The sequence below is a fragment of the Penicillium waksmanii genome (genome assembly GCF_028829765.1).
Source record: "Penicillium waksmanii strain IBT 27052 chromosome Unknown utg000008l:1.0-5622682.0:1.0-5626561.0, whole genome shotgun sequence".
Classification (NCBI taxonomy): domain Eukaryota; kingdom Fungi; phylum Ascomycota; class Eurotiomycetes; order Eurotiales; family Aspergillaceae; genus Penicillium; species Penicillium waksmanii.
Genome location: NW_026643254.1, coordinates 1,929,558 through 1,955,401, shown reverse-complemented (window position 1 = coordinate 1,955,401; position 25,844 = coordinate 1,929,558). Strand labels below are relative to the sequence as shown.

At 43.6% G+C, this 25,844-nt stretch overlaps 9 protein-coding genes across 9 annotated transcripts; 2 read left to right on the top strand and 7 right to left on the bottom strand.

Moving 5' to 3' along the window:
* Positions 1–1,115: 1,115 nt before the first annotated feature.
* On the bottom strand, positions 1,116–4,934 carry N7481_009048 (CAZyme family GH55; the record flags this gene model as incomplete). Its single annotated transcript, XM_057268267.1, has 11 exons — positions 1,116–1,183; positions 1,246–1,944; positions 2,009–2,596; positions 2,665–3,157; positions 3,209–3,271; positions 3,318–3,980; positions 4,044–4,191; positions 4,245–4,312; positions 4,365–4,533; positions 4,666–4,850; positions 4,908–4,934. The coding sequence occupies 11 exons, from the start codon at positions 4,932–4,934 to the stop codon at positions 1,116–1,118; spliced, it is 3,171 nt and encodes a 1,056-aa protein (XP_057118944.1).
* Positions 4,935–5,008: 74 nt separating this feature from the next.
* Positions 5,009–5,941, bottom strand: N7481_009047 (uncharacterized protein; the record flags this gene model as incomplete). Its single annotated transcript, XM_057268266.1, has 1 exon — positions 5,009–5,941. One exon carries the CDS (start codon positions 5,939–5,941, stop codon positions 5,009–5,011), a length of 933 nt encoding a protein of 310 aa, XP_057118943.1.
* A 920-nt stretch (positions 5,942–6,861) lies between these two features.
* On the bottom strand, positions 6,862–7,068 carry N7481_009046 (uncharacterized protein; the record flags this gene model as incomplete). The annotated part of the gene is given in 2 exon segments (XM_057268265.1): positions 6,862–6,980; positions 6,993–7,068. 2 exon segments carry the CDS (start codon positions 7,066–7,068, stop codon positions 6,862–6,864), a joined length of 195 nt encoding a protein of 64 aa, XP_057118942.1.
* Positions 7,069–7,077: 9 nt separating this feature from the next.
* N7481_009045 (uncharacterized protein) lies at positions 7,078–7,670 on the bottom strand (the record flags this gene model as incomplete). Its single annotated transcript, XM_057268264.1, has 3 exons — positions 7,078–7,172; positions 7,313–7,404; positions 7,501–7,670. 3 exons carry the CDS (start codon positions 7,668–7,670, stop codon positions 7,078–7,080), a joined length of 357 nt encoding a protein of 118 aa, XP_057118941.1.
* A 2,704-nt stretch (positions 7,671–10,374) lies between these two features.
* On the top strand, positions 10,375–11,310 carry N7481_009044 (metallophosphatase domain-containing protein; the record flags this gene model as incomplete). Its single annotated transcript, XM_057268263.1, has 1 exon — positions 10,375–11,310. One exon carries the CDS (start codon positions 10,375–10,377, stop codon positions 11,308–11,310), a length of 936 nt encoding a protein of 311 aa, XP_057118940.1.
* An 853-nt stretch (positions 11,311–12,163) lies between these two features.
* Positions 12,164–12,763, bottom strand: N7481_009043 (uncharacterized protein; the record flags this gene model as incomplete). Its single annotated transcript, XM_057268262.1, has 1 exon — positions 12,164–12,763. The coding sequence occupies one exon, from the start codon at positions 12,761–12,763 to the stop codon at positions 12,164–12,166; it is 600 nt and encodes a 199-aa protein (XP_057118939.1).
* Positions 12,764–16,103: 3,340 nt separating this feature from the next.
* N7481_009042 (uncharacterized protein) lies at positions 16,104–16,780 on the bottom strand (the record flags this gene model as incomplete). The annotated part of the gene is made up of 4 exons (XM_057268261.1): positions 16,104–16,161; positions 16,207–16,506; positions 16,543–16,655; positions 16,757–16,780. 4 exons carry the CDS (start codon positions 16,778–16,780, stop codon positions 16,104–16,106), a joined length of 495 nt encoding a protein of 164 aa, XP_057118938.1.
* A 3,318-nt stretch (positions 16,781–20,098) lies between these two features.
* N7481_009041 (Homeodomain-like protein) lies at positions 20,099–21,524 on the bottom strand (the record flags this gene model as incomplete). Its single annotated transcript, XM_057268260.1, has 3 exons — positions 20,099–21,031; positions 21,094–21,374; positions 21,422–21,524. 3 exons carry the CDS (start codon positions 21,522–21,524, stop codon positions 20,099–20,101), a joined length of 1,317 nt encoding a protein of 438 aa, XP_057118937.1.
* A 1,587-nt stretch (positions 21,525–23,111) lies between these two features.
* On the top strand, positions 23,112–24,960 carry N7481_009040 (MFS transporter; the record flags this gene model as incomplete). The annotated part of the gene is made up of 3 exons (XM_057268259.1): positions 23,112–23,577; positions 23,644–24,539; positions 24,613–24,960. The coding sequence occupies 3 exons, from the start codon at positions 23,112–23,114 to the stop codon at positions 24,958–24,960; spliced, it is 1,710 nt and encodes a 569-aa protein (XP_057118936.1).
* Positions 24,961–25,844: the final 884 nt, after the last annotated feature.

Sequence of the window (25,844 nt, the reverse complement as noted above, 5' to 3'; positions counted from 1 at the left end):
GACTGCAGCTCTAACCGGCCAGATCCAAAAGATCAAGAAAAGTTTGAGCTCTCGCTGAATCCCATTGAACATACATTTCCAGCTCGCTCTGCACAAATAGGTCATGCAAGGCATGTCAGGTGCAAAGAAAAAAGGCCGGAGGCCTACAAGCCAGAATGCGAACCTGATCCGCTTTGTCAACCTGACCCTTTCTGCGCAATTATGTAAAAATCAGGACTTGTTGGGTAGCTTATGTATTGGGATCTGCATTTCTATACAAGCCAGACTCCACGTATCACCAGCATTTTATAGCGCTTAGAATTGGAATAGCGCTTGCTCAGATACCGATTTCATAATGCGTCTTTGTTGCCCATATGTCACCTGTGTTTTCTTTGCACCTTACCTGATGATTACCAACAGTATCTAATTTAATACTTGTTTCTTGTACTAGTAGTTTCGGGGTATAGCTGGGGTGGGCTACTTATAGCAGATAGTATTATCCTCTTGTCCAGCTTCTTTTGTATTTCTTTAGAGAACTTCTTGAAAATTATATATCGACTAACAAGGTAAAAAGATATATTTTAGAATAGCAGACTGGACTAGTGCCCTCGGATTTTCATTCATCAACTACTATTATTGTATATATTAGGAGAGAGCATCACATCGCAGCGGGTATTCTAACCCGCTCTCACGCCGTTCTCACCTCTCTCACCCCAGTCTCCAGAATTCTCACCCATATCACCCGCGCTCACCCTAACATAAAACTTGACGCTATTATAAGATCCAGGGCTCTTTGACTACTGGCAGCTTTTAGTATGTACCAGATACAGCTAGGAAGGGGAATATAGAGCCCAGAAAGGGCCAGTTCATTGATAGCCATCGCTGAACGGTCAAACAATTACTAAGCCACCTGGACTTTTAAGATATGAAAAGTGCTCTGGTGATTGCTGGAGATGATAGCTGCTAATAGTGGTCATTTTGAACTTGTATATTGTACCTAAGTATATCAACATCTTCGACGAATCTATCATGTTTCAAAATCAAGCTCTGCCCCTTATAACTCATCATCCTCCCCATCAAAGTGAAAATCCCATCCATATGTAGGTCCTGCACAGTATGCGGTCCCAACAAGCAACTTAGAGTTGCAACTCTCTGCACTCAACGATGGATTGACCTCCAGGAATAGACTCCAAGGTATCGATTCCTGAACACAAATTGTCGTACAAGTCTCTTGAAGCTGTTTGTTCGTAACAACGTGCCACTTACCACACCGCAGAGTTGTTTCATTAGCAACGGGTACATTGTCGGGCGGAGGAATTTCTGGAATGGCGTAGCCATCGCTGTAGTCCGGCGTCGTGGTGTCTGTATCTGGAGCGTCTCCCGTTGAATTTCCAGCCTGCGGACCGAGACAAATGACATGCCCGTAAGCCACATCACTGTTCATATGCAGGTTTTTACACTGGTTGTTAAGCCACGGATTGTACTTCTTTAGAGTAAGACCATCTTGGTACCCGACATTCTGCGTTATTTCAATGGAGCTGCAGGTGTCGTTTGACTGGAGATTATAGATATGGCTGCACTGGAATGGGATGCAAAGTTTTGTTCCCGAGGGAATATTGTTGCAGTTCTTCAAATTGACGTTGCCCATGAACAGAGCAGCAGACGCAACTTGGTGAGCCCGAGAAATTGAGTCGCAGGTGTCTCCTTTCACGGACGTATAAGTCACATCAGAGGGACAGAATTCCGTGGTGGGCTCATAGGGATCAATGGTAGGTGTCAAAGGATCCGGGATATTAGTAGGCACATTGAGTCCGCACTTGGAGTTGATATTTTCCAGTTGCAATTTCCAGGTTTCACTGTAGTAGGAGTATGGAGTGGATTGCATCTTTTTGTAACGGTCCACTCTACAGAACGAGCAAAGCTCATCAGTTGATTCGTCCCAGGAAGTTTGTTTGTTCAAGACATCTAATATCCGAGTAATTGAAGTTAGCAGCTTTCCGCAAAAAATGGATATAGCCACCCAACTTACCACCGCAATATTTCCCAGTAGCAGGATCTTGAACACAAGTTTGATTCCATGATGCCCAGAGCCTACCTCCCCTAGAATTAAAGGGGAAGGAGGTCTGATTTACACCTGCGCAGTTTTCGGTGACATGGCTGAACCATGACTTGATAGAGACTTCGCATTCAGCGGAGCACACCTGCTTACTGAGTGTATCATTCTCAAACCCACCTTGCCAATTAGCAACTTGGAACCCTTGAATCTTATCAGGACAGTCAACCACCTGCGTGAGCGCAGATTGGCAAGATGATGGAAGCGTGTTCAGGAAATTCCCATCATACTGATCCTCATACAAGTAGAATCCGGTGAAGTTTCGCCTGCCGATGACACTTTCCTCCGCGCGGAACCAGCCAAGCAACGACGAGGTATATCCGTTTCTCGAATCTTTGGACCAAATCGCTGTTTCACCAAGAGGGCTGATGGATTGAACAATTGCTTTTGTCACAAGATTAACCAGCCAGATTCCACTACTTTGCTCAACATAGAAAGCCTTTTCTTGACAATTGTTTGTTTTCAAGCAGTCCTGGGAGTATGACCGGAACCAACTGTAGATTCCTGGAAAGAGAGGGCAAAGATGTCAGTCGATGATTTTGAAGTTGTTTGCAGATGGATCAAAAGCATACCTGCCCCCAGAATGGATATAGATTCCGAGTCCACTATTCTCACTGCCCAGGAGGATGTGCATGTTTCACAATCAACATCCACGGGATCATTCGGGAATCTTCCAAGGGTGAAAGGCTCCGGCATTGGAGGACTAGGCTGGAAATAAGGAGACTCTGTTTGAATCATCCCCATAACCAAGTCCTTAGCTCCAGATATCTGATACTGATATAACACACTATGCTCAGACGCTGTACCATACATCCACGTGGGACCTTGGCTCTCCACGAGAATACCTCGCGCCACGTAGACGTCAACTTGATCCTGCGACTTTATGTCCATATCGTGACCTGCGACCCATGCCCAAATATTCTCCATATAGGCCGAAGCCTGTTTAGTAATGCGAAGCATGAGTGACCCAGCAACACAGTCTTTGTGAAGCGACGAAGCCTTCTTAGGGCACTTATTTGCTTGAAGCTGGGATCCGATAGCGCCACCAACCCGGAAATGGGAATCCTTTTTATTGTTAGCAGATGTTTTGTGACATGTGGGATAGTTAGTACGTACCCCAAAGTCCGGCGGAACCTTGACTGGATTCATGAACATTCCATTCCATAAGAACAGCCCCAGCTGTAGGCCCAGATGTAGTGAACATCATATTCTGAATCTCAAGAACTCCAATATCCCCCTCGTTTCCAACCTGAACAGCCACATGGGGACTCTCCATGTTCTCAAATTTGATACCCATTGCCATTATTTGCGGCCAGGCTTGACCAATGATTCGGGATCCGAGAGGTACATGAACAGTATCCTTGATCACATAAACACCATACGGAATATGAACAATCGCAGACATATTCGCTGCATATGACAGAACGCTGTTCAAAGCCGCCGTGTCATCTGTGACACCGTCGCCCTTTGCACCGTAGGCCTTCACATCAAATACCTGCCCACCACCAAGATCGTAATACTGCGGACGGCGCCTAGTGAAGAAATTGAAGGTTCCATCAACATAGGACTTGCTGCCCGTTAATGACCTCTTGCGATTAAGAGATGGCAGTTGAGTCTGCTGCGCAAAGTGCATCCCACTATTGTCGGCGTAGAGGCCAAAGCCCCAAGTGTCGAGCATGACTTCATCCCCGCCGGCTAGGAGAGGCTCGGTGCGAGTGTCTGCCACAATTGCCTTCTGGACATTGAAAAACCCCACATTTTGTAGAAGGACCGCTGTAGAGTTGTCTTGGTATGAGGATGTGAGGATTCCGGTCGCGGTGTTGGCTATGATAGCATCAACTAGGATATAAGCCCCGACGGACTGACCATCACTCATTGAGCCACCAGCCTAGTCAGGGTTAGAGGGATGATGCAAAAAAAGAGACCTAGAGAACAAGACAGTAATACGTACCCCTCCAACAACAACAATTCCGGTTCCGCATGACTCAATGACAACATCTTGCATCGTCCACGCCCAATCCCAGTGGACTTGAACAGCAGTCTTGCAATTCACGAATACTAACTCGCTTGTAGTGAATTGCTGGTTTCCAAGGTAGGCCCTTTCTATTGTTAGAGTGAATCATGTCTTAGTGGGATCGAGTCCAATTCATACCCGAAGTTTCCACCCACAAAGGTGAGATTGCCCATGAATCCTCCGCTTCCATTCTCCATGTATATACCCTTTTTCATGTCAGCCAGGGTATATGACGAGAAAACGATAAAGATATGGTACCTGTTGTGTATTTCCATTTACTTGAGACATATAGAAGTCAATGTTCTCAAGTGTGGTTCCTTGGGCGACTTGCCAGTGGATGGCACAGACATAAGCATTGGGGTCAGTGCGAGTAATGTCCATCTTGAAGTTACGAACGCTGCGCAGGAAGTTGTTTGTGTTAAGGTACCTGGATGATTGTTTTAGCACTGTCACTGTGGACTCAAATAAAGATATCTCCCGAGTCTCAAAGGTTCAATAGTTCTAGAGACACTGGAATACAGGGAAGTAGCCTTACCATTCCTCTGAGTCTCCAACATACACATCAGATGTGAAATGGTAGCTACAGGCCACGTTTTTGTCAATGAAGCGATTGAGCAAATGCACACTAGATGGACCCAAGATCCAGGGGCCAGTGTTGAGTGGAATGACCGGGCTCGTGCGGTCCGCGATGCTCTTACAGAGCTGGAGAGCCACGTCGGGGAGATTTACATGGATGATCTCGAGCTTCAAGGCCTCAATTAGCTAATTTATTTGGAAATTCTCTCAGCAAAAAATACCAACCCCTCTAGGTTGTTCCAATCGATCCATGAATAGTTCGAAATACAAAATCTGTGATCAAATAGGTTCATTCTTCTCTGGTTCAAATGAAACATGAACATGAATCAGGCGGCTTGACTTTCTATTGTGATAGAACTCTGCCGTTCACGATACTCAGACTCGGTGATGGTCGGGTTTCTTGGCAATTTAGGTTCTCGTAAGCGGGAAAAGATGTTGTAATCAGATGGACAGAGAAACACATCTTGCTTCTCAATAAGCGATGAATGTCCATCTGTATAGATAACGTTTCCGGGATTTTCCATTCCCCAGTCTCCCCATTGTTGTTCGCCTGTCTGGAGATTTTCACAAGATAGAGCAAAGGAGAAAATATCGCGTAAGCAAATTCTTAGTGACCCATCATAGAACTCCGAGCATTCATTTTCAGGATCCTCTGGGTCAAAGTCACAGTCGATCACATTAACGTATCCGACTAAACCAGAATCAGATGCATTACTCTTTGGCTCTGAACTTGCCAAAATCGACCGTATAGAGCGGTCATCCAGAACAAGGCAATAGTCAAATCGAGGTCTGCCAATATGACGGGAGTAGCCCTGTCCCTCGGCCCATTCAATATGTCGTTTGCGAATGGTTTCAATCGAGGCAAATTCTAGCTTTGGATCCTCGACAATCACATTTCGATAGCCCTCGCAAACAAGTTCACGAATATTTGGCTGGGGTGGGAACAGACGCTCGAATCCTTTCGGAATGGGACCCATTGAGGTGTAGCAGTACCGATCAATCTTTGCAATCACAGCAGCCCAGTCCTGGTCAGATGTAGCTTCAAAGCTTGTGCGATAGATAACAAAGCCCCACGGCCAACCGCCGATGCCCCTCGAGTGAAACTGGAAAAATCGAGGAAGATGGCCATTCCAACCCGATCTCCATCCCGGTTTTGTTTGAAATCTTTTTCTTCTCTCATGGGGGAGTTCCTCGGGGGGGAACTCGGGTGATTGCCATGGTGTCGTCCATGAGTTGTCATGGAAAAGCTCCGACGCCATGCTTCCAACCTAGGAAGATTTCCGATAGAACGCCCCAGGGTTAAGGAAATATGAGATTCGAGAGATAGTAGATACCTAGGTGTATGGTACCAAATTAAAGGCTGCCAGCGATGCCTCGCTTAAATGTGTCCGATGGGACTTGCAGTTCGCTGTCGTCTTGGCGGGGGATTTACTGGTTCGGCTAGCCTTTGCTTGGCATTCTGCCGTAACTTCAATGCGGTGACCTAAATCGGCTTGGCTCACCTCGGACTTTTTTTCCCCAAATTTAAGTCAAAAGAGTGAGCTGGTATAGATTATTTCGAAAAGTACTGAATAATAGCCCTCAACTTTGAATGCCTAGATCAATATATAATCCACTATAAATCCTTGAAAATTATACGAGGAAAGGATGAGGAAAGTGCAGCAGTAACCAGGTAGAAGTAGGCCTCGCCAAAACCCGCCCGCGAAAACCCAGCCCATGGGCCGGGTTGGGTCTTAGTCAGCAAACCCGTGGGCGGGTTGTCATATAGGGAACCCAACCCAAGACCCAAATGGGTACCCGCGATTACCCAAAAAAGCAAAAAAGGTTGACATAGCATTTTACATTAGATTATGCAGTAACTTTCGATTATCTAATGGTACCGACTGTATAACTGCTGGTCTATGACTGAATATATTTGGAAGAGTATAATGTGCTTAAAACAAACAATAAAATTGGCTGATTACAAGGACTAGTATAGTTCATAACCTCGCAGTCTGCTTGAGGGCATTGTTACCCGACCAGAAGATCTCTTCTGGCCCCTGTCACCACTCAATTGCGTAATTTAAGGTAGAAGTAAATCTGACTCATCGTCCTCCTCTATACTCTCTTCCTCTTATTCAAGGTCAGGAGTCTGGCTGTATATAGAGGTCCGGTCAGTCTCTACCAGCGTATACTCTACTTAATATAGCTCCTCTAACTCAAAAATACCCTCCAAATTCTCGCTCTCTTTAATTTCCTTATCCTCGCTAATCGGCGCTGTATCCTCCTCAATTGCTCTCAACGCTTTATCCTCTTCGACTGCCTCCTAACTGTCGCTCTCTAACGGTTTCTCTAAACAGATTAATTGCTGCCCCTCTAGTGTAAGCCTTTCTGAGCATATATACATTATCAAATCCTAAATGGTCCCCTTATAAAGAGATCCTCGACGATAATAATAAATATCTTGTACACTATTAAAAAGCCTTTCTATACCCGCACCGGTGGCCAGGACTAAAAGCAAATCTTATACAAGCCGAGAGAGCACTGGGAACTTACGCTTATGCTCTTTCTAATAAAGTCATAGTAATACAGGGACATTCGCTATACAGGGTTAGTCAGTCGTTCCAGTATAGTATGTCAATTACTCGTACCTTCTCTAAGATACTGATCTACTTCATTATATTCTACCCCTTTATAGAATATATTTGTATTAGATAGCTCAAGAAGCTGATTAAGCTCTGTGCTATACAAAGTAGAAGACCGTTGCACTGTACGGAATAATAACTCAGGGTTCTGCTGCTGATATTATATAAAAGATGCTCTCAAATATTCACAGTACCTTTTTAACGTATCTTCGTAGTAAGTAGAGTACTCTCTATTATCGAAAGTACTTAACTTATACTGAGGAGCAAGTAACGTTCCAGTACTATAGAGAAAACTGTAATTACGGTAAGTCTTTTTATAATACTCTCTCAACTTCTGCCTTACAATAAGCAACGCACCGTACATATCTTTTTTCTAGGGTATTGCTTTTCTCTTCAGTTTTCGATTTGACCGTTTAATATACTTAAGTAGTTTTCTGTACACAAGGAGCACACTATAGATTATAATATCTCTGGTCTTTATCAGAGCCATAGTGAACTGAAAGAACGGTTTAGTCAAATGAACCAGGTAGTTAATTTATCTCTATTTAACATCAGTAACCTTGAACTACAAGTATTCATAATCGCGGCAATATTTATCGATTATACTTCTTAGCCGATGTGCTCGGCGAAGCATCAAAAATGTTGAATTCCAGCGTATCTGAACGTTATATAACAGAAACAGCCGGGCACCATCTGATTAGAGGCATAGGAAAGTATCTCGTCATTGTAGGCTTGTATTGACAAAGACCGCAAAGGATCGAATCTACTTTTATAAGCGCTCCGGTTATATTGACAAACAAACATAAATATCTTGGCTCACCTTTGTCAGAGTATAAGCTACGTCTCCCTGGTTGGCCGAATCTTTCAACCTATTTGCTTGAGTATCGGACCAAAAGGTTCTTACTTCTTTGTTCTTAGGGGCTGCCCTAATATAACCCAAGAGCTGTTTCAAGCAAAGCTAGATTACATAAGCCATACAGGGAACCCAGACTATTGATTCTCTGGAGCTAATTGCGCCGGTGGAGATCAGTCTTTCTTGCAAAGCTCGTATCATAGTATCGTTGTTGGTAGCGTTATCTGTAGTAACGCTAAAAATACGATCCAGGAGCTTGTGTTCCTCTAGTAGCTAGTGTAACACATTACTTAGGTTATTTCCTATATAAGGACCGTACAGCAGCTTAAATCCAAGGAGCATTTCCCTATAGTTCTAATCTTTATCAATAAAATAAACCATAATAGCTATAAATGCCTGCTAGAACGGACTAGTCCAATAATCCAAAGCAAGGGAAACCTTAGCATCATCAGGCAGATCTTATAACTATAAGTCCTGCTGATAGGTAACTACATCCCGGAGCCATCTTCGCAGGGTTTTGGCTGACGGGAGTTCTAATTCCCTGGGACCAGAATATAAAAGGCTAAGCAGCCTCTGAAATACCGGATTCTCTACTGTCTGAAATGGCAAACGGAGACAGGTAATTATCTTCAATAACTACTCCTTAATCTGGATTGCTGTTACCCTGTGGATATTGGATAGTTCCCTTGTGAAATGATTCTGCAATGAATCCGAAATCAGTGACTGATGAAATCCCTTTTTCTTCCCTTTGCGACAGGTATTGGACTTTTTGTATTGACTTATAGCGCTTATCCCATTTCCTTTATATTGTGGATGATCAAGCACAGTAAGGTAAGCCTGGCAGATAACTCGAGGACGTCCAGAATCAATATCAGCCACTTGGTCAAAGTGTTTCCACGCCTCAGCGTGACGTAATTCGGTGGACCATTTAATTCGGGATTGGCCATCTCCGTTCAGCTTTTGGCCGTACTCCGTTCCATTCCACTATTCAAGAAACTCTCTCTCTAGATATGACTCATACGCAATCCATTTCTTTCTGTATTGAGGTCCTATATACCTGAGTGTCGCTGGAGGTCTTCGAGAGGTTCTGTCGTAGGTTATGCGGGGTCTACTGAAAGGCTACAGTCTATCTTAGTATATACAGAGGTCAACTTATGACATTCAGAGGCCAATGGGAGGGGCTTATTCTCTTACAGAGGATTGAATGTCAGAGTCCAAGAAAGCGTCAGATAACGGCTTAATAGACAGCAGAGGACTGAAAGACTGGTGTATTGATCGCGATGACAAGGAAGAAGACACTATACTGAAGGAATAGGTTGTGCATATTAGAAAGGATTTTTTTTTTATCTTGAGCGCTTGGTTGTAGATTTTGTTGACTCGCGTCGTGCGTTTGGATCTATCTATTCCTGAGTTGCGTAAAACCCGCCCAGAGATGAATATGACTTTGGGAAGGCTACTGAGAAGGTCCAAATCACTGATTTAAATCATCAGATAATAATTTTGAGCTCATTTAAAAGATTCTGAATCGATAAATCTGTATAAAATCATCGATGCGGCCTATGGTCCCTTCGGATATGTAGGTGAAGTAGTAAGGGCGGTGATTTTAATATAGAGAATATATATTTCCAGGTCAATAGCGTTTATTGTTTCAGTATAACATCCACCCAAAAGCATGACAGAGATAAATTACCAAAATTACACTAGGTGACTAATCAGGTTTATCCACGATTTATGCATATTTTTGGGTATTTTGGGCAACCCGCGGGTACCCGCCAAGAACCCGTAGGCGGGTTCATCAAGGCCAAAACCCGCGGTGGGCTGCCCGTGGGCGGGTAAGGAAATTCAAAACCCAACCCAAACCCGCGTTTGGCGAGGTCTACTCTGAGCGCCCGTCACGTGATTTACTACAGCTCACTGACTCTGAGCCCGGACTGAGTTTTACTCAGTGAGTCTGAGTCTGAGCGTCCTCACTAAAGCGGCGGCAGTCAAAGGGGGAAGGCCCCACCCGTCATAGGAAATCCCCTACGTAGAGTTACCTATGTAGCTTCCTGCATAATACACGCTTTTTACCATTCATCTCTTCACACGATAGATCGCGCTCCTTGCTGCTGCTACAGCATTCAAGTTCAAAGGTGACTTAACCAGAACTCGTTCCTTTTTCTTAATTTTCCAAATTTCTTCACATCGCTTAAATTATTCAATATTTCACTTCACGATGGCAGATCGCCAGCGCCCTGTCAAAACACGGTTTCTCGTGATTTCCGACACACATGGCCTCGAGACGCTTGCTAAAGATACCCCGAACCATTCTGTAGACGTCGTCATCCACTGTGGAGACCTGACTACAGAGTCCAAGCTTGAGGAATACAAAGGTTCTATTCGCCTCCTCCATACCATCAACGCACCGCTCAAAATTGCAATAGCTGGAAACCATGACTTCACGATGGATATTCCTGCCTTCCAAAGAAAAGTGGCTAGTGTCAAACCACCTTTGGATCCCACCCTGGTCCAACAGACGTATGGCTACGAAGGCGAGGCGAGAAAGTTATTTGACCGAGAAGTTGGAATTACTTTCCTTGACGAAGGGACTCACGAATTTCGATTAGGGAATGGCGCGATTTTGAGAGTCTATGCCAGCCCATTCACGCCCTCGCTAGGTGATTGGGGATTCCAATACCACCCTGATCACGGTCATGATTTTTCAATTCATAATGTCGATGTTGCTATTACCCATGGTCCTCCGAAAGGTGTAATGGATATGACTTACTCGGCTGAGCGAGCAGGGTGCCCTCTCCTTTTCGAAGCGATAGCCCGAGCTCGGCCTCGTATGCACTGCTTTGGTCACATCCATGAAGGCTGGGGAGCCAAGCTCATTACTTGGCGCCAGAAACCGAGTGCCAAGCCTTCGCATTTGACTGATATCGACAATGAGAGATCTATGACAATAGAAAAATTATCTACAATGCGGAAAAAGATAGCCAAAATTCCCGCGGGAGTTTTCTCCACCAGCCATTGTTGTTCTGATCCAAGCCCGCTCAAGATGGGCTGGCAGACCCTTTTTGTGAATGCTGCAATTGAAGGGGAGAAAGCTCTACCAATACAACCAGCATGGATCGTGGAGCTAGATCTCTCACCAGCATGGTGTTGGTAGATCTGCAAGAAAACGTGTCATAAACAAATGGAATGAGCTCGCCTGTGGATCTGATCAGGCTTATGCAGTGCATTAGTGAGGGTACCCAGGGCAATTCAATTACTACAATGCCATTATATCACACCCGCCGGCCATTCACTACTTGGGCGAATTCATGCATCAAATCGGCATTATGGGCCAGTTCCGCGACGTGATATACGAAGCGGTAGATCCGGAGGCTAATGAACAATAAAGTCCTGACGGGGGCTTAAAGCAGGGCATGAAGACGCTGGTTATATCGAACGACAATTGGTGAATCCACAAGAGACTAAATAGAAGATCTCGGCACAGATTGAAGAAGATCGAAGACCTGGAGCTGTTGTAAGTGCTAGAGAGCTATATGGGATGTGGCCGCATAGGGTCTACTGTGAGCTGGCAGTAGTGCCCAGGTGGCGAGTATTAAATTGTGGGGTTTCACGACAGTTTTGCTGGGTTTATTATATTCTTTTACATAGCTACGGCCAGCTTTCATTTATTTTATTACATTGTATACGTGTCGTTTGCATGGCTCTGGTTACCGACGGAGGTAACGCCTGCATAGCCATTACATTCTGAGTTAGTAGGCTGCATTTAATTGAGCTTTGGATTGAATTGAATTGTATGGGCACTGGTACTTTATCATGTTATCAAATATACCTATTTACTGCACTTAGTACTACTCATATAAGGCCAAAAATGAATACAATAATGTATTTTAGTGGAAAAAGAAGGGAGGAAAAAAGTAAAAAATATAAAAAAGAGAGAGGGAGAGACCCAGGTGCCTCCAAAACGGACCATATCGGGCCAAAGGAAAGGTGAGAGGAAAACATACAAACTAGAGGATTTTTCCATCCTCTTGCTTTAGAATACTATATAATACCAAACGATCCAATCTTCCCAGACATGACCTCCCGGCTTCACGCATATATTCCAGTTCTTCTTGGCTTAGCCCTGGGATAAGCTGTCCTGCCTTCGCCACCTCCGCCAGTAGCCATCGAAAGTCATCAGCCTCTCCATCACTCCCACGTTCAACCACCGTCACGGCCCTCAGTCTCAGCAAGTCCGACATGGACGCGACAGAGCCTTCGAAAAAAGGCTCTATTACGTGGATTCGTTCGATAGCGTCTCCGATCTCGATGATATCGACTCGGACACGAATACCTTGGCTACCATCGAACGCAATCTTGCCGTCGGGCTCGAGAGAAAAGTTGAGGGCGCCGTCCATCACTCCCTTGCAGATATCGTAGATGACATCGCTCGGGGCCGCAACATCCACGTCCTCAGTGTAGAAAACCGAGTCATGGGCAATGCTGGCAGCACCGCCAACCAAGACGAGTTGACGACGTAGTTCAGGGCGAACCAGGCAGGTGGTTGCTCGAAAGCATTTAATCAATGCTTGTCGTAGTGGTGCAGAGATAGGACTGTACTTTGGCATACTTCGGAGGTAATAGGCGAAAGCAGACTTGCAGGGTACCTTTAGAAGATTAGAATTCGCTTACCATCACGTAACTTGTGTATATTTTAGCACTAACTGGAGTTGCTGGTCGGGATTGAGAGGGTCTGGGCCGGATCGTCGTTTGCTTTATTCAAGTTGTTCCATATTAGTTAGTATACAAGGCAAACTACCAATAGTATAACTCACGATAAGCAGGCGTAAAAAGGAGGCCAGAGACAAAAAAACATATAGAGCTTTTCAAATATTAGCTTATATTGAAAGCCTCAAGCTCACATTAAACTCACCTCTCTTCAAATAAAATGTGGCCGGAAAAGAAAGACTACATCGGGGTTGCAGCAAAGACTTGTTTTGATACTTTCACCTTGGTTGGTTGCACTTTCCAACTCAACCAACTCTATCCTCTCTACCCTTCTACCTTCCTGTTCTATGTTTATCAATCAGTTCATTGAGCTTCTACCTCTTACTTTCCATTATGAATAGAGTGATCGAATTAGAAACTGTTCAGGTACTTTCTGTGTAGCGATTACAGCGCGTTTGTTTGCCGCAACACCCCGACCCAACACCACACCACCTCCTTCCATACGAAAAACTAGCCTGCTTCATGAAAATTGTCTCACTAATCCGCTGGAAACTCCCCTTCCTCGCAGAAGCATACCGTCTCGCGACCATCCCTCCAGACACAGACATGACCACATCCATATCCATATCCACCACTAATACCGAACCAGACACAATCTTACACGCAGGGATAATGTTCAAAATTGATTTCTTTGAATGCTACATCCTTCTCGAACGCGCCATCGTCCAACTACCCCAACAAAAGTATTACAGAGAGTAGGGGTGACTCCAAGAGTAACCCTGAGAGTGACTTCAAGGGAGTTGACACATGAGTATACAAAGGGCTAGATATATAAAAAACTCTTTTCTCACACATATACTTAGTTCTTTGTGATCAATCTTATCTAAGTTGCTTGAGTACACCTTCACTTCTATACAGTATAATTACAACTACAACTCTACAAGTAGAGAAGCTTTCTGGACTGATCTATTTGACACACTCAACTGACATATCCTCCAAAGTTACTTAACAGGATATTAGCCTACACAAGGCTTAGCACAAGCAACAGGATGATTGAGAGTTAATGCATAAGGATTACCCTAAGTAGGTTTGAGTGACTACATACAACAAGGTAAGTCTACCAACTGACCAACCACTCATAAGTAGTAATTAGTTAGTAACACATAACAGGTCGGTAATGATAGCATAGGAAAATACAGAGGAAAAGAGGTAAAAGTATCACAATAGTTAGAGCTAGTATAAACACAACCTAACAATCTAGTTGTATTGCTTGTTGTACCCTTATAGACTTTACCTTCATAGCCTCATTAACTTCAACACTATAGAGCGCACAGGATATTTTGAAAACTTAAAGATCACAAAATGCTGGAAAGCTGACTGCTAACCGTGTAAATTCGTTGGCATAGGGAGGCAGTAGAGACAGTTACAACCTGTGCCATTGCGCCCATTTCATAATGCCAGCTTCGTTTATCCGGACATTTTTGATTTCGTTTGCAAGATGCATAACCTCAGAGGCCCTGCCTTGCTCCACATTACTCAAATTATCATTTTTGAACACTTCGAGTTACAACAAGATTCCACCACTCCCTCTAACAGCCAATATAGTAACGCCTGCTCCAGTGATAGACCAGCCTACAGCTTCAATAGATATATTGGTAGATAGAAATTCGGATAATATAGTGGTAGTTTGGTTGTAGATCTAATAATTTAAATTAATACAGTCATAGTAAATAGAATTTATCAATCACGGTCCGTACTACCTTGGCTTAGTTGTTCAGACAAATTCAAATGTTGCAGGCTGATGGAAGAGTGTGCTGATTCAATTAATTCAATACAAGAGCGAACACGGTTTTATATTAAGATTAAAGCAGCAAACTGATCATTTACCTAGCCCCGCCTCAGCTGTACACATCGCAGTGTAGCAAGGCAGACATAAGTTGTAATACTTCTGCATGAATTGGGCATACATGCAGGCTACAGCCATATTATGCAGCTATATGCAGCTAAGCCTCATTATTGATGTAGCTCACATCACCAAGACCACACAGAATAAAGTATCTTGATTCGTATTCCATAGATAATTCACTATGTAGCATTCTCAACAAGGCTGAGAAAAGAAGGACGCTATTCATCTGCTGAGGGGTTACTCCGTAGACAGCCCATCAAACGCGGTTAGCAAACCTACCCCGCCTTTGAGAGTGAGGCAGCGAATAGTCGGCCAATTTCAACTTGAAGTTAGACATTGGAGGTCGAAGTGTGCGGCTGAAGGAAACATTCGGAATGAGTGTTTGCTCCTGTCACCTGTACCTATCTTGGCCCCTATTTGTTCTCATTACATGAAAAAGTGTAAAAGGAAGAAGATCTTATTCTCTTTTGCTCTGAGTGCTTTTACTTTTACTTTCCCTTCTATCCTCTTGCTATATTTACCCTGTTTCTTTAATCAAAGGCTGACAGCTTGAAATCACTATAAATGAAGATAGCTTCTATTTTTGTGTCTATATTTATGCTCGTTCCTGTTGAGTTCCGCTTGACTGGTACGCGAAATTCAGGATTGAGGGGGTCTGTATTATTTGTGATGAACCTCGCCCCGTCTGAATATCAAGTAATAAACCCGAGCCTTTGAAAATGAGCGCGGCTAATACGAGATTTGCATTTTCTGACCGGCTCTCTTGATACAAACTTCAAAGTTTGTATTTAACGATATCATACAGAGGCCTGCCCGGGACGTCGACAGGATGTTATCTCTATCTCTGAGGCCTGCAATGGCGGCTCTTGATCCTTGTACAAGCCCAGACATAATGCGTCTACTGGTACTCGATTTGTCTAGCCCGAATTGCTAAATTTCCTGTATTGAGGTGGCCAAGATCTAGTCTTTATAAGCTATCACTATATCTTTTAAGTCTATATTTGCGCCTCGAAGTATAGCTCAGAATTCTTGAGATATATCTCCCAGGTACGGCTGTAAGTATATCAGCCAGTTAGATAGCTGGAGCTTTTCTCCTTTTTACTATTGGTAACTTATTTCGATAATGATAATGTCTAGGAGACTTATCTTATTAAATCTAAATGTACTGCTGGCTCTTCTTAGGCTACTACCGATCTAGAGAAGGTATGTGTAGCTACGGGTATAAGGTATTATCTCTGCGTACTAATTATCATAGAAACTGTTCTAGGAATCGACTATATCCATATAAACTTGTGGGCTGGTACTATAAGCTTATAATATCGTATTTAATCTGCTCATAAGGTACTTAAAGCCCTGAGGGCCAAAGTGATAGGGCAATAAAACTTAGCGAGGCTTATTAAACAGTTTGAGTATAATAGATTTCAGTAGATAGGATACGGGCTGCTACCTTCAATATACCACCTATTATCATAGCCATTATCCTCGAGATCTATTAATAAGAAGCTATGAATTATTTCATGGGAGAGGAGAGAGATAATCTCTTCCTCTGTTTTATAGCAGATCTTATTATTGTATTTAAATATATAGCTTTCCAGATATAAGCTTCCCCTATACCCTCTTATCACTCGCCTAATAAAGATGCTATATGAGGTGCTTTGACTCTGAAAGAAGGCGGCAAGCTTGTGAAAAAATGACACGTTATATTTGTTGATATAACGAATATTATCGGGCAGTTCCCTAAACTAGTTAATATTCGCACCAGTAAGGGGTTACTTATTAGGTGCTAGATTAGGGTAACTCTTGGTGGGTCTAACTATAAAGACCGAATTTGTAACTGTTATAGGGTCCCCGTCTCTGGAGATAGGCCTTGGGCCCTCGCCATAAGACTATATAGTATATGTGCCTGGTGGTGCTTGTGATAAATCCTACTCAACGACGTTATGCTATATTTGATTTACTGTAGGTCAGGGGAGGAACTATCTCCTACTACTAGTGAGGCCTCCCTGGTCATGATATATGTCGATACGTAGACTGATCGGTGTTTTGATATCTATATTTTAAGGAAAGACGTTAAAATATAATGTGATATTACCAGTGGTACTACGCTTTACGTGCTATTCTTGATTAGGTAAGTTTGGTTTGGTTTTGGTAAAGTAAATAGGGATTAGGCCGTCGTTATTGAAAGCTAATATATTTTCTTCGGTAAATTGATAAGCAGGGATATTTCTATAGCGTATCTTAAATATAAGAAGAGCTTCGTTAGTAATATAACGTAATTAAGCTAAGCTTTGTTAGATAGATAAAGAAGATATGCCTTGGTCGTCAAAAAGCGGGTAATAGAGATCCTGAAGATAGGAGGTCTATCGGTTGGACAACGTAAACTAAATCTTCTATAGGGAACTAATACGGTAGAATAATTATTTATAGAAAATTAAAGGACTAGAATTCTCTAAGGAAAGGTGCTTAGGTAGGTAGGGGAAGTGGGGAAATGTCACAGTTTAAATAATCAGAATACTAGCGTATTTATTCACTAATTATTGGCTTTATAAGGCTTCAATACTAGCTAATATTATTATCTTTCGATACTAAGCCTTATTGAGCTTATAAAATATGATTCTATTCTCCTTACTTGACTCCCACTTATGATTTAGTATTTAGAGCTTCAGTCTTTTTTTATTATCTGCCTATGTCTTCTTTTCGGGATTCTGTTGGGGTATGTTGTTATAATAGTACTTTTTTTACTAACGGACAAGAAATAAATTCCGTTGATCCTGATAGCTCCTCTATGAAGTCGAATGAATCTTTCAAGATATATAAAATGTTAGTGCCATGAAGCATTACACAATGTGTTATATTAAGCTCCTATTATCCTCTATAAGTGTTCGGCATTACGGTATCGATGAGCAATATTATATATTGATCTTGCTTTGGGGCCCTTTGCCGGCTATAGGGTGGCATCCGCCGCAAGTAAGATAATTAGCGTAAGATTGATATCATCTGGGTTGGCAGAGACTTAAAGTCAAATATCTCCCTAACCCTTACTTATGGGAACTTTAACCTGTGGGAGAATTGTATACAGGGGAAAGATGTTACTAAAAGAAAAATTATTATCGACTAGTAACTTATTGTAATTATCGGTGTTAAACTGAATATAGCTTTCCGACTGGAATTTTTCTATCAGATCCTGAATATTAGTAGCGGTAAAAATAGTACAATAATTATTGTTGACCGGCGGATTTCATTCATTTCCTAGTGCTTACCAGACTTAGACTTAAGGTATCTCTGTATAGTGCCTATTGAGATAATAGAGATCTTTTATTGGTATCTGACCGATATTAGACAGAATAGTAAGCCACAAATAGTGCAAATTGTCCGACTTAGACTATTGTTTGCGACGTATGCAGTCGGAGTTATACACGCTAAGGCTCAATACCGACAGCCCCTATAGTTAGCTCTGTCTTTTAATATTAATCACTTCCAGGTTCCGACTAAAATCCCGGTGTATTCCTTTTCGCCGTTTGTCTTACAGACGCCGGCATAGAATATGGAGTTAACGCTTCTGGCCCTCTAGTATCGCCCGCAATGCTAGGTCAAGGGAGTGGTCACCATACTGGGTCTCTAGTGCATGGCTAATTATAGTTCTGGGTTCTTTGTCGGCAGAGGTCAGGTTGCTATTCTACGAGTATAGCGCCTTTGGCCAGGAGAAAGTTTTCAATTCTCCCTACTAAAAGTGTATCCCTAATAGCGGCTGATCCAGCCTATAGGGCTCATAATCAAGACAAATCTTCTAATGCTCTAAATCCTTACCAGCCGTTTCCATAATCAACACTGGGTGCTTTCCTTTGACCTTAACTGTCTCTCCGGCGACTGCAAGGCTAATTTTCCATTCTAAGTCATAAGTCTGTTTGATATTGTAGGTGACGAAAGTTGGGACCTCTTGGACACACAACTCATGTTCAAGTTTCAAGTCGAGCATTTCACCTAGATTAAGCACGTGTTAAAATTCAAAGTCCATTTAAACCCATTCCTGGGTTCTGATCCTCTAATTACAATGCCATGTTATATTAGTCTGTCCTTGTGCTTTGGGTTTCTGTTCAATGCGTCACGTTTTCATTATGCATTCACCCTTCTCACCCAGGTCGCGCGATGGGAAAGCGGCGATCAACTACCCCCACTAGGCTGGACCTGGCGATTGGCTAGCCCAGCCATTCGGCGTGTGGCTAAAACACAGCAGGTAGTGCGGTAGGTGCCGCCCGGGTAAGAATGGGGTGCCCGCCGCTTTAGCGTCGCGCGACCCGGGTGATTAGGGTGAGTGCGCAATAGACGGGGTGATGACGGGGTGATAACGGGGTGACACCGGGTGAGACTCACACTTTTCATGCAAAGCTCACGCTTTGACCCTCCAGGCTGAAGTTAAATATACATCATTGACTAATCTACCACACCTGATACACTAGTCTACTTGGCATCTGCACATAGCCACCTTCCATGTCCCAAGGAAGGAATGATGAGTGATTCCTTTTTAACTCGGTACAGTACCTTCAAGCCAGCAAATACATCTTTTATAATGCATAGAGGCGGTCTCTATCAGATCATTCAAAGCCCGAGAAGAGTCGAACTTCCGAGAGACCGTACTAGACGAATGAATCGTCTATCTTGTTTTAATTCAGACGTATGTTTTATCATTCCATTCTGAAGGGCGAGGGGAGGTTATAGATACCACGCTGTGCCAGGTTGGGGTCTTCCATAGTGTCGACTTCCGGTGGTGTGACTTGCTTCCTGGTCTGTGGTGTTCGCCTGCCAACTGGTCACGTTAAATGGTCGAACATTCGGTGAAGGTATTTTGCTGTTAGAAGGAAGGCTCTCTGCGGGGAGAGCAACGGTGAACTGGAGATTCTGGCAGCTGCATGATATCTTCAGTGTCATCATTGCTGGTTTGAGATTTTGATGCTCGAAGATTTAGATTTCTTTCAGTGCTGCAAGAGGAGGGGGACTTGAACTTAGATCTCTTCGTATGCAATGCAGAGGAATGTACGGAGTAGATCGGCCCTCGTATTTTGCAGCGCCACAGAATATCGATATTCTGATAAGCCAACTTCACCGCTCCGCTCCAGGAGTCACAGACGCGATCAGGTTTTTTCGATTAGGAGTTACCGGAAGCAGATCGTAGAAACGGAGTTGAGTTAATCCTTTCTGTAACGAGCTGGAGGAGGATGACTGCTAGTGCAATGCACATGCACCCTCAGGCAGATCTGGGCTCTCTTGAACCTTTGGTTCTTTTGTTAAGAGGAGGTAAAATAAAGGTCGAAATAAAGTATATTTAATATATCTAGGATCTCAACTCTGCTCTCAGCCTCAACTCAACTACATCTTCATCGTTTTCTTCAATACAGAGCGCGTCATTTGCGGCCTCAAAAACCGATTTCCTGATCGCCTCCATTTTGCTTTTTGTGCAGCGGAGAGTCAGGTCAAGTAGATTGGTCCAGTCCTTCGCAGGATAACGCGCCGTCGGATTTGCCAATTGCTTATTGTCAGATCCTGATGCTGCTGTCATGGGAAAATCGCCAGGGCTATTGCTGAGTTGACTGCAGATGGCGACACTTGTGTCTGGGCTTATTTCTTCTGAGTCTATTGAGGCATATGGATACCGTGGAATGCTGTCGAATGGAGACATGGAGCCCAGTAGGCCTTCGGAGGTATCCTGAAGTTCTTCAGGCAAAGTGCACTTGGGCAACAGCCTAATACTCTGGGGCTCCCAGTATGACTCTTCAAACAAATTGCCAATCCCTAAATCACCATCGAGTACTCCCCCCTGAAACAATGAAGAAGACGAGGAAGTTCTTGCATCTGTGGGCCAACAATTCTCTGTTTCTAACATGGCATTTGAGTTTGCCACCTCGAGGCCTTTCCAGCCATATTGAGCCGCCTTGGCGGATAGGCCATTACCATCGAATACACTAGCAATCCTTTCATCTTGAATTTCCTCTTCGAATATCATATCGGCATCGCTAGAAGTTTCAAAACTGCTAAGCTGTCGACTGTTTCGATATCCGGCCGTTGCGATGAAATTAGGCGAGTGGGAGCGAGATCTAGATTGGAATGCTGACAAGACCCGAGGTAATCCATTTAGCCTATTTTTTCGACGGACGAGGAGTGCATGTCTATTCTTCAATGATAATGCGGCCCGATTCTTGAAATGCATCTCAGATAACATCTTCCAATTTCGTCCGTGCTGCTCAACGCCAATGAGTAGGCAATTGTCCTATCAAAAATTCCAATAAGCTCCTATCAGGCATATCACGTCGATCTTAAAATCTGACTCACTTCTGCAGGACTCCAAGGGCTATGATCAAGATTTGGATCTAGAACTTGTTTCCAACGCTTAGAGCACTGATCGCTGGTTCGTGTGCTGACTTCTTTAGAAACAACACCCCACTTTGGGCCATGCTTTGCAACTGCAGCGCGCAGCTGATCATCCTCAATATCCATCCAGCTCCCGAAATTGGTACTTCCTGCAAATCGCTGGTGCCAACGTTTGCGACAGTCCTTATTGTCTCGTTTGGGGAGGTAGCTTGCTATCCAGAGCCAGTCGATCGGCGTCGTGGCTGTGGAATTGAGTCAGCTTTATCAGAGCTTGTAATTGCTGATTTACTCAGGACCAAGAATTTGAAGGGCTCAATCAACTTGCCTTGATCCACTGCTGCTTTCAATATTTGGTCTTCGGTCTCAGTCCATTTGTGACTATTTCTCATCATACTGAGATATTTTGTGCTGTGTGGATAGTCAAAACGACGCAAAAGAATTTCAGAGCATAGAAGTGGGAAAGGTTACAAGAAAAGCATCTGCACGTTTGGCGCGAATAAACAGGCCATCCGAGTATACTTCTGGGGGCCATATGCACACAGGATTCCCAAAGGCTGGTTAGTGGCAAATCTGATTTTGAAAGAAAAGGCCCTGGCATCAAAAGAGTATATCCGTCATTGGCTCGCAGCGACGAAGATATCAGCTGCATAATCCAGCCTCAAAAGATCCACATCTTGGATTGTAGTTGCATAAAGCTCGATATAATCGTCATTCCCATGTGACACTAGGGCATGTCATAGTGAAAGATTCGGTAAAAACCAATAGCTCAAGCCTTTTGCGCAGGCTCAAAATTGTTTCAAAATGTCGTTTAATCTCAATTGACCTCGTAAATGGCCCTGAGCTTTGAAGCTGGAACAGATAAGCGATGCGTTTCCCTCGCAAAAGAAGATATTATCTTCGCTTATGCTGGAAGTCCAAAAATCAACCGATAGCCAACTAGATGACTTGAGAGCGCCACCAAGGCTGCGCGCTTTCTCGAGCATCATCGAGCTCCACCTATGTTGTAAATAGAACGAAGATTCACACAGCCTTGATTTTAGATTAAACAAATAGATCGAAATATGTTCTCATAATTAAAACTGGTCCATGATTGGCCCTCTGAAATGCAGAATGGTCTCAGCTATGAAGCCCAGCCTGAAAAAGAACCGATTCCTCGCACAAAAGTACTGATCAGTTAGTTGCTATGAGAATAAAGAGAGCCCCGCAGTAATCCATGGGCAAAAGTTAAAAAATTACCACCTCCACTTTGTTCGGATCCTTCCTGTGCTCTCATCTTGCAAGGTGCCATTTTTCTAAGGTGTAGCGGGAAGAAACTGTTGCTTCAAAAACTGCAGCCTTTATAAATTCAGAAAATAGTAATTTTCTGATCTGATTTCGTGGTTGCTCAACTTGAGGAAGTCTTAATTTCAACTAGTAGGAATAAGTTATAATCCGGACTTATAGGCCTTCACACGGAAGGTAAGTTATATCCGAAGCACGTCACTGGACCGGCGTCCATTACGCGCGGAGCGAGGACGCAAGTGGGTCGGATCAAACGGCCCGGTCCATAAAACAGAGTTTAAGTTGTTCAGAAACACCCGGACGAAATCCGGCCCACTTGATACGCACGAGGCTCTCAGAGTCGTCCCCAACCCAACCTGGGTGCAAACGTGGTCAACCGAAAAACTGCATGCCCTGAGAACGTCGGCAACTTTCGAGCCGAGAAAATTTGGCGACTGACTCTACGGGCTGCTCTGAATGACGTTCTCACCCTAAAAAACATCTCCTGGCTAACATGATCCCGGTACTCTGGCATTTACCGCTTCTTGATGCTGTGGAATGATGTGGTCCGGATAGTCTTCGACGGGAGATTTTTTTTGCCGTTTATTAAAAGTGCAAAATATCCAATTTGGTCAATCTTATTCTACTGATTTCTCGAAACGCGAAATTCACCCCATACTCTAGTCATATTCGTCCTTCCGATCCACGATCCATCGAAAATGCAATCCTATATCCAATACAGGCAGCTACGACATTCTGTCGACAGAAATCTCGAAGAGAGCTCCTTTATGGGGCAGAAAATCTCTCATGCTTCCCCGGTCGATGTATCTGGAAAAACATCTGATTCACTCGACGCCGAGATAGGCCAAAAGTGCCCAGAGGACCCAGAAAAGGCGCTTTCTGATAATGGCTGTTCTGGAGTGGACTCATTGAGAGGAATCCAAGTCAAATTACGTCCCGGTGCTACTGGAAGTCCACTGAAAGAGGTATTTGTAGTTGGGTGGGAAGGAGAACATGATCCTCTTGACCCACGCAACTTCAGTCTCTCCAAGCGCATGATAGCAACGCTTATGGTGTCTGTGCTATCATTCTCGGTCGGAGCGGCTTCATCGATAACTGCTGCCGTACTTCCCCAGAGTAGCAAAGATCTCAACGTAAGTGAGGTTGCGGGTTCCCTGGTAACTGGTAGGTCAAATCAGTTCATTATGCAGCCTAGTGCAGATTATAAGTCATATTAACACAGACCTTAAGGCATGTATCTCTTTGGATTTGCAACAGGGGCCCTCGTTTCAGGACCTTTATCCGAGATTTTTGGTCGCAATATGGTATACCTTAGTTCGCTCGTTATTTTCATGATCTTTGTGATGGCTTCTGCCCTTGCCCCGAACTACGGTGCGGAGCTTATTTTTCGCTTCTTGTCCGGTGCCTTCGGTTCTCCACCTCTCACCTGTGCAGGAGGTACAATCGCAGATCTGTGGAACCCACTTGAGAAGACGCTAGCGTTCCCGTTCTATGCCATATTTTCATTTTCGGGGCCTATTCTCGCACCTGTGATCTCTTCATACATGGGCCAAAGCAGCCTTGGATGGCGCTGGGCTAATTGGATCATCTTGATCATGTCGAGCATCGTTTTGGTTATAATTATTCTAATACAACCAGAGACCTATGCTCCTCTCCTTTTGAAATGGAAGGCAAAGCATTTTCGTATGAAGGCGGACGACACCAGGTTTGTATCTGAAATGGATATTAGCCACGCCGAGGTAGGGGCATTCGCACGGATTTATAATGCATTGAAGCGGGAATTTCTTCTCACTTTCCAGGAGCCAATTATCATCCTTATTTCGCTGTATATGACAGTGATATACATCATTATCTTTACGTTCTTTGACGGTTATGAATTCATCTTTGGTGATGTTTATGGATTGTCGCAAGGTCTTACAAACATCATTTGGTTGGCAATGTTCGTTGGAATGATGTTGGCGGCATGCCATGTACCGTTTATCTATCGGTGGACAAAAATTGAGTTCGTCCAGACAAAGGAAAGAAATGATAGCAAACACACTCGGCCGGAAAATCGGTTGTGGTTTGCCATGCTTGGGGCACCTGCTATCCCCATCGGTCTATTTTGGATGGCTTGGACAGACTTCGTATGTACCCAAATCATTTATTTTTTCGTCTTTCTAATAGAAAAAACTTACTAACTATCTCGGCATGGGCTAGTCTTATATTTCCATCTGGTCGCCCATCGTTGCATCCGTTTTTGTAGGCTACGGTACCATTTTGGTATTCACTAGTTCTTACATGTATGTTATCGATGTCTATGATATTTATGCGGCATCTGCTTTGTCATTTATGACGGTATCACGCTACTACGTGGCGGGCGGAATGACTGTTGCTGGAATTCCGTTTTATCGCAACATGGGTGTGCATTATACCTTGACGATCCTCGCTTGTATCAGCTCCTTGATGACGCTTGTGCCGTACATTTTCTATAGCTACGGGCCGAACATTCGAGGCTGGAGCAAGTACGCGACAAACAATCATAGCATAGCCAGTGTGGCTACTTGAAAACCCCCATCTATCGAAAAGATGGAATTCACTCTGCTTGAAGTATTCATTGCCAGATGTTATAAAGTCATATTGACATATTTAACTTATTCCACGAGCTTTCCCTTCCAGTAGGTAATTACAATGCATACTAGTTGGTAACACGCGCACACGCATACACCCACCGCACAATTTATTAACGCTCGACGGCTATGCTAAAAGGGAAACTATTACTAAAGTACCAGTACATGTCCTCAGATATGCAATGTCTTCTTGAAGCCCATACATGTTTACTATCGCGGTAATTTAATTTCCCTTGATGGTAGAATACACCAGGTCCGATTTATAGACTTTGGGAGTAAATCTTTAATGGTGATTTTCTCTGCTTTAAAGGTCACACCACTCCTCCTTTCCCAGTCAGGTGCTTTATTTGTAGCTACTTTAACAACTTACCGGCTACTCTGTAGTGAGCCCAGTTACCTATACAGTAAGTTATCCACAAAGTTAATTACTTCGCTAAACAATATCTGTATTGGAGAAGAGGAGAAAGATTAGAGATAGGGGAGATAAGGCTTTCAGTTTTAGATGTCTGTCTATTGATTCTCATAGTCATCGCTTGTTCCAAGTAGAATCCTTCGACCTACCGAAGTACATTCTCTGGTATGCCTTATTCCTTTATCCTCTAAAGTACTTTCTTTTTGCAATTCTGTTCTAGGTTCTTTGATATTGAAGCAGATAAGCTTAATACCCCTCAGCGTCTATATTTGCTTCTAACGGGGTAAGAGTGCTAACTCTGTTGACTGCTGTTGGCCTCCGAAGTGGGTAGTTGGGAGTAAGTTATAATTATTTTATGTATGTAGCTTCTGACTTAAATTCTTGCCTACAGTTAATAAGAGGGTATAATT